Source organism: Sinocyclocheilus grahami, unplaced genomic scaffold, assembly GCF_001515645.1.
Source record: "Sinocyclocheilus grahami isolate Dianchi unplaced genomic scaffold, SAMN03320097.WGS_v1.1 scaffold746.1, whole genome shotgun sequence".
NCBI lineage: Eukaryota > Metazoa > Chordata > Actinopteri > Cypriniformes > Cyprinidae > Sinocyclocheilus > Sinocyclocheilus grahami.
The window spans coordinates 62,852-71,050 of record NW_015505925.1 but is presented as its reverse complement, the minus strand read 5'-3'; the positions used below and the strand labels follow the sequence as shown (position 1 = coordinate 71,050).

The window sequence follows — 8,199 nt, the reverse complement described above, 5'->3', positions numbered from 1 at the left end:
TAGTCTGACTACCGAGATTCTGTTAGAAGTGATATATGATTGACTACCATACGTAGTAGAGCTACTGCTCAAAGGACCATTAATGAGCCATTCCAAGCATGTTTGAACTGCATAAGGTTCGTCCTCTTGGCTGTTAATGACCTTGAGAGGCTCCATTGCCTTAGGAACATTCACTCCTATCAAGAGATACACCTCAGCCTCAATGGAGTCTAGATGCACATCATTCAAATAAGGCCATCTTCTAATGTCATCCTTCTTCGGTATGTTTTCTTGACTCACTGGAATTGAACTTTGAGTGAAAACTTCCGGCAATTCTATTCAGCTATTGCCATTAAGACTGCCCACCTCCAGACCAGTTAACCTGTAAGCCTTTACTGGTTTCTCCTGGCAAATAGATTTCAATAAGATGTTGGTTTTTGTACCATTTACATAAAGTGCTTCACGATGGCTTTGCATAGACTCCACTCTGGAACTTGAAACGGATTTAGCTGCTACGGAAGCAAAATTAAAAGTCTTGGAGCATTATAAAACACAGTCCAACGTGGAGTCTATGCAAAGCCACCGTGAAGCTTTTAAGCCTGGAAATGGAATGAATGATTATTTGCAGCAGCATTTAACAGCAAAATCTTCTGAACTAAGTAGAGTTGGAGCAACATTATCTCCACTCACCTTTAAGGATCTGGAGGCAGTGCCTAAAACCCCTTTGCAAAGATTTGTTCACAAGCCGCAAATAGAGGATGGAGACAATTTGGATCTGACTTCTCACCCATCCAAGGTGTCTGTTGCTCAGTTCTCAGCAAGCAATCACCCGTGTAATACTCCTACCGCCTCCTATAGTCAACAGCAAAATCCCGCAGTTATGAATCAGGAGACAGATGGTGTTGATATTACAACAATTATGCAAAAGCAATATGATTTGGCTGACCTCTTGGTGAATGAGCAAAGGCAACCAGGTTTACCTAAAAAGGAGGTACCAGTTTTTGACGGCGATCCGTTAAAGTATAAATCTTGTCACAATAATTAGGAGTTTTCAGTTGTTCAATGCCACACTGAGCATCTTTGTCATCCGCCTTCTTTGATTATGATGTCGCCGCTGAGGAATCCCGTGGAATGTGGTGGAATGCTGCGGGAATCCAGGAATCATTCCAGACTGTCTGAGCGTTAACTCTTTCAAGACAGTACAGAGAGAGGGAGAGGATGTTAGAATTGGATTTTAAACCTTTTTATTTTATGAAACAATTTTAAACACATTAGAAGTGTTTGAGCATGCATGTCTCTCCACCACAATGCTAATGGTTGCTAGGGCGTTGCTATGCAATTTTGAATGTTATTACAGCATGCATGTTGCATAAGTGTTCAAATTGGCTCCTATTGTGTTGCAAGGTGGTTGCTAGGGTGTTCTGAGTGGTTTTGAGTGTCTTGAGGGTCTTGAGTGGTGCATTCCTTAGAGGTTACTAGGATATTGCCATGATGTTTCTAAGGTGTTCCTAGGTGCGTTGCTAGTGCATTGCTTAATGGTTGCCAGAGCATTGCTATGATGATGCTAATTTGTTTTTAAGTGCATTGCTATGTGATTACTAAATGTTCTGGTTGCTAGGGTGTTTTGAGTGGTTTTCAGTGCATTGTTAATGGTTTCTAGGGTGTTGCTAAGGTGCTGCTATGTAGTTACTAAAATGTTCTGGTTTCTAGGGCATTCTGAGTGGTTTTCAGTGCATTGCTTAGTGGTTGCCATGGTGTTGCTATGATGTTTCTAAGGCTTTCTTAGGTGCATTACTATGTGGTTACTAAATGTTCTGGTTGCTTGTGTGTTGCTATGATGTTGCTAAGGTGTTCTCAGATGCATTGCTATGTGGTTACTAAAATATTCTGGTTGCTAGGGCGTTCTGAGGGGTTTTCAGTGCATTGCTTAATGGTTGCTAGGGTGCTGCTAAGGTGTTGCTATGCAGTTACTAAAATGTTCTGGTTGCTAGGGTGTTCTGAGTGGTTTTCAGTGCCTTGCTTAATGGTTGCTAGGGTGTTGCTATGCGGTTACTAAAATGTTCTGGTTTCTAGGGTATTCTCTTCGGTTTTCAGTGCTTTGCTTAATGGTTGCCAGGATGTTGCTATGATGTTGCTAAGGTGTGCTATGTGGTTACTAAAATGTTCTGTTGCTAGGCCGTTCTGAGTGGTTTTTAGTGCATTGTTTAATGGTTGCTAGGATGTTGTTATGCAGTTACTAAAATGGTTGCTAGGTGTTCTCAGTGGTTGCTAGCTAGGCTTAAGTAAAAAGGAATTTTTCATGTCTGAAGCATATACACTGTGGTATGTTTAATACTTAGTGTTGGAACTGTAAATATGAGTAAACACCATTAAAAATTACATGTGAAACTCTTAGATAAAACACTTATTGGATGTGTTGTCCATTAGTGCAGCCGTGCGAACGTGTGTTTAGTGCAAAGGGAGAATATAAACAGGCTGTTTCCTGTACAAACACATTTAGATAAACTCAGAGTGTGTGTGTGTGTGTGAGAGAGAGAAATACAAAGACATAAAGATAAACATCAGGATGTACACTAGAGTTTCTGTGTCAACACTATGTACACTGGTCCTGGTTACCCACAACACCTCACACACACACAGCGTCCCTCAGGAGGTAAATCGTGACACACCCTGAGCTCAGAACTGGACCGGGCCGGGAAAGCAGGCACAGTCTGGATCAGATCAGCTTTATTACTCTCACTCAGGCCTAGACCTGAATTCTGCGGGGTTTTCCCCAAACTTGGCACAAACTACATGTGAGAACCTGCCACATACAGTCAAGTCTGTTTACCCTCAGTGTTATGGATGATTTCATCTCTTGTGTTCTCCTGAAATCTGTATTTAGATTTAGATTAAATGTTTACTCACTGACACTTTATGAATTAATAGTCTCTAATCTAATTGTCAATGCTGCCATTTAGTAAAAAAAGTTTGAATTGCATGAAATTTATGCTTTGAGGGAATGTTTACATGACAGAAGCAATGCATTTTGTGCATCGAAATTCTTGAAATTTGTAAGTTATTCACATTTTAATTGTTTACATATAATATGCTTTGTTTAAGTCCTCTTCGGAAATCACTATTACGAATTCAGAAATTGCAGATCTGTATGCATTAAGAACCCAAATGACATCTAAGAAAATGTGCAATATAAAACATAATATCCCACAATGCATTGCGCTCACAACTTGACCTTCCATTTCCAGTGACAAACGAGCAGTACTGTAATTTTAACATCAAGAAATTTAACATAGAATTAAAAATGCTAAATAATCTAATCCTTATCTAATTATGATAAAAAATATTGCTTGCAAACTTGAACAGAAAATTGCAGGCCAACCGCAAATTCTGAGATGACAATTTTTGTAAATAAATATTGCATTCAAACTGTAATTACAGGCCAACATGTGCACAGATGATATATTTAATAAATATTGTTAAATAAATTATTATACTCAAACTGTAACAGAACATTGCAGGCCAACATGTGAATTCTGAGTTGATAGTTTTCCCTTTTTAATAAATATTACATTTAAACTGTAACAGAACAATGCTTGCTAAAATTAAACACGTGATGAGGTCATGTGACAAGCCTCCTGCTGTTTGAAACGTTTATCTTCACGTACTATTTAAATAGTAGGCAGCAGTATACAGTGCAGTAACTAGTGAGTTTTTATTCCATAGCAAACACTTCCAATAATTCAGATCCCAGAGCGGAAATGTCCGCATCTGATAAGGTGCAATTGTTCATGAGGAAGCCCTTAAGTAAGCACTTATTAAATTCTATTTCTTCCCATTAGACTTGATAAACACTCTTATAATTCACTGAGAAAGAGTTTGAACGCTGAATTCAAGTCATGGCCTGCAGTTTGCTGAAAGCTTGAATCCCGTGCGTAACGCCGCCACGTTTGTTGTTTCTCCTCAGGGAAACTCAAAACTTTCCTTGCGGCGAAACAAACAGGAAAAGAGTGGCAGCGTTACGCACCGAGGGAAAGCATTCCCACGGGCGTTATTTCCTCGTCCTGACTGGATGAAGGGGGTCCAGCCCTCATGGGCTTCCTTTCTTTCTCCTTCCATCTCTCAGCAACCCGATCTTTCAGCAGGAGTTTGATGGGTGAACTCTGGGAATCCATCGGCACCCCGCGCGTTATTGTTGCCAGGACACTTTTCTCGCGTCCTCGGGTTTGCGTAAATGTTCAAGGAATGGAAAGTATTCTGGTGGAATTATAAACTCGGGGTCAAACGGGACAGAAGCAGATAAAGTCGGAGGTTTTGGATTCCGCGGCTTGGTTTATATGAACCTGTTCTCCGGCTCTGCGGACGCGCTGCGCTGCGGTGGAAACTCTGGGTCCACGAGGCGCTTCTGGATCACGCATCAGCGGACGAAGGTTCGGTTCCAAATCATGTGGCTGCTCGTGTGCTCCTTCATCGCGGCGCTGAGCGGTGAGAATTACGCCACACAGGCCCAGGTGATGTCCTCCAAAGCGCTGAGGGCTTCAAACGCACGCAGCAATGGTGAGTTTGGAAGATACGGTGACCCCAAAAGTAATTTAGGACACTTAGAAATGCCAAAGCGAGTGTCATCTGACCTCAAATGCTTCCTTTTTCATCCTTGTTGAGGGCTCGCTGTCGTATTAATCAACTTTTTAGTGCATGAAGTCTCAAGTTCACACAGGTGTTGTAGCTAGCAGGTGTAGAAGTTCATCACATTAACTATCGACATGTTCTAGTACCAAGAGAACAATATGTGGTCTAAGAACGTTTTGCCTTTAAGTTATGAACATTTTTGTTCCTGGATGTTCTCTCTGGAAAAAGTCGTGTTTTAAATGTTTTAAAACCTTTTTTGTTTGTTTGTTTGTTTATGCAAAAGTCAAATTTTGCAAACATCATGGGAATGTTACTTGTTTTAAACATTTTTAACGATTAATCAGTGGTTGCTAGCTAGGCTTAAGTAAAAAGGAATTTTTCATGTCTGAAGCATATACACTGTGGTATGTTTAATACTTAGTGTTGGAACTGTAAATATGAGTAAACACCATTAAAAATTACATGTGAAACTCTTAGATAAAACACTTATTGGATGTGTTGTCCATTAGTGCAGCCGTGCGAACGTGTGTTTAGTGCAAAGGGAGCGCAGCAATGGTGAGTTTGGAAGATACGGTGACCCCAAAAGTAATTTAGGACACTTAGAAATGCCAAAGCGAGTGTCATCTGACCTCAAATGCTTCCTTTTTCATCCTTGTTGAGGGCTCGCTGTCGTATTAATCAACTTTTTAGTGCATGAAGTCTCAAGTTCACACAGGTGTTGTAGCTAGCAGGTGTAGAAGTTCATCACATTAACTATCGACATGTTCTAGTACCAAGAGAACAATATGTGGTCTAAGAACGTTTTGCCTTTAAGTTATGAACATTTTTGTTCCTGGATGTTCTCTCTGGAAAAAGTCGTGTTTTAAATGTTTTAAAACCTTTTTTGTTTGTTTGTTTGTTTATGCAAAAGTCAAATTTTGCAAACATCATGGGAATGTTACTTGTTTTAAACATTTTTAACGATTAATGTTTTTTTGTTTTTTTTTTATCTCGGTTGTGCGAGCTTTAAGTGAACGTTCCATTTGATCATTTTGCAAACATTATGAGAATGTTTTAATATGATCAGTGAACATTCACAAGTAGCAACGCTTAAATAATGTTAGATGAACGTTCAACTAAAATGCTTCAGAAAAAACATTCCATGAATGATGTATTGTTTTTAATGATGCATGTTTAAAACCTTTTTTTTTTTCTTGGTTGTGCGTACGTAAAGGGAACATTCCATTGTATCATTTTGAAAGTATTATGGGAATGTTTCTTTTGAATGTTCTTTGAACATTATACAATTAGTAACATTTGACAAACGTTACATAAACATTAAACTAAAATGTTTCAGAAAAAACATTCCGGGTACAGACGTTTTTGTGCTAATGTTATGAGAACATTATTAAAGAACAGCTAAAGAACGTAAAGCTAGGTCTGACCATTTCCATGTTAGCTGCATGTTTAACCACAAACAAGCACAATGTGGCTTTTTGCATTCATTGCATTTAACACCAGAACTATTATTTTATATTTCAAACCATGCAAAACTGTTTGCTGAGTGCTTTGCTTGTAAAAGTGCTTGTGTTTACAATAAATGTCACTTGTATTTTATTATCTAATGCAGTGACATTTAGACATTTTCTAGTGTCTGCTGAAATACTTTGACAGCAGTTACTTAAAATTCATTGCCAAATACTTCAGACGAGTGCCATTAGTTGAGCTCAGAACTTTGCTTTGATATTTTGTGATCTCATGAATGACATTCAGACATTTTGAAGTGCTGCAGATGCTTTCTGTGGTCACTGTGGATGTGAACGGGCATGAATGTTCCTCAGTTTTGGCTGATGTTGTGATCAGCTGAAGCGTGTTATGACAGGTCTGCAGCTCTCTGATCGTCTCCGCTCATGTCACATGCCTGATTTCAACAGCGCTGAGTTACTGTGGTAGGAGGATCTTTAACCTGTTCCTGTGTACTCCTGTAGCTTAAACAGTAGAGTTTGATGATAGCAGCTCAGGGTCATGGGTTCGATTCCCAGGGAATGCATAAACTGATGAAACGCTTGAATGCACTGTAAACATTGCTTTTTAAGATTTGATGTGATGAAAAGCTTGATTTTTTTTGGGGACCTTTGAGGTCATCTGTCTCTCTCTCTCTCTCTCTCTCTCTCTCTCTCTGTGTGTGTGTGTGTGTGTGTGTGTGTGTGTGTTCTCCAACAGGTGTCAGACACCTGTAATGAATGTTAAAATATTCACTGCAATATTAGGTTTGTTGACCAATAATAACATGGATTTTTCTCAATATTATGATCTTTACTATTTGGAATATTTGGAGTTTTAAATTTATTATTATGTTTTTTTTGCAATGCATAATTTGTAGTTTGTACTTTTTAATATTTTACTTGTCGCACTGCACTATTTAAATGAACCATAAATTATTCAAAATGGATTATATGTGGTATCTGAATCAGTTTTATTTTAGTAACACAAGATTTACAACAATCTAGTCACAATTTAGTGATTTTGTTGTGTTTTAAATGTCTACAGTTTTTCTTTTTTTTCACATTTTTTTTTGAGAAATGTTGCTTTGGCAACTAGCTAAAATATATATATATATATATTTTTCCCCAAGTAACTTTTTTTTTTTTCCCCCCAAGTAACCCTGCTCTCAATTAATGAGACCTTACAAATTGCATGCAGTCGGGCTATTTTACCATTGAGATTTTTTTTCATATTTTCTGTTTTCATTTTAATTTCAGTTAATATGAATGATTTTGTTGTGTTTTTGACATTTTTACCTTAAAATTACATGCATAATTCTTTGCATGAATAAAAAATTTAAAGAATTAGGAAATCGTTTAAATAGTTGTATTTGAAACAATTCACACCAATTGGTGTCTCAGCTACCCTTGCACAGGTGTGTGTGTGTGTGTGATGTGGCTGTTGTGTTTGAGCATCTGTGACAGAACTGTTGAGCTGTGGACTGTGTGTGTGTGTGTGTGTGATGTGGCTGTTGTGTTTGAGCATCTGTGATAGAACTGTTGAGCTGTGGACAATGAGTGTGTGTGATTGTGTGTGTGTGTGTGTGTGTGTGCGCGCGTCTGTGTGCGCGTGTCTGAGTCTGTGTGTGTGTTAAAACAGCTGAAATATAGTTATTTTAGGACCGTGAGTGACAGGGTGTCCCGGTTCACACCCAGCCATCAGTGATGAGGAATCTGGTATGGGATTCCCCACCAAACACCCACCCACTTCTTGAATTGTGGAAGGAATTATTGTTCCTGTTGCATTGTGTGTGTGTGTTTGTTTTGCAGGGGGTCTGATTTTGTATGAGTATATGAACAAAAAAAAGTCTTTAACTTAAATGTTTGAAGGTGTTTCCGTTTAGACGTGTGTGTGCGCGGTGGCCTGTTTTCTGTCATTTTTACATGCAGACAGGAGGATGCGTCTTTACTCAGCATATTTCTGTCTGTATCTCACACAGCTGTCTGCTAGTGCACATTCTTTCATCGTTTCGAACAGAAAACACATCAGGCTCTAGTTATTCACTGTGTGTGTGTGTGTGTGTGTGTGTGTGTGTGTGTGTGTGTGTGTGGGGGAGGAATCCATGACTGT

The 8,199-nt window shown here is 38.9% G+C and overlaps 1 protein-coding gene across 1 annotated transcript in view; it reads left to right on the top strand.

Annotated features, from left to right (window-relative positions):
* Positions 1-3,475: 3,475 nt before the first annotated feature.
* LOC107560832 (platelet-derived growth factor D-like) overlaps positions 3,476-8,199 on the top strand; it is a 29,144-nt gene continuing 24,420 nt past the window's right edge. Inside the window, exon 1 of the mRNA XM_016245100.1 lies at positions 3,476-4,533. Within this exon, the coding sequence (XP_016100586.1) occupies positions 4,314-4,533 (220 nt within the window). The 5' untranslated portion in view covers positions 3,476-4,313. The remainder of the gene's footprint in view (positions 4,534-8,199) is intronic.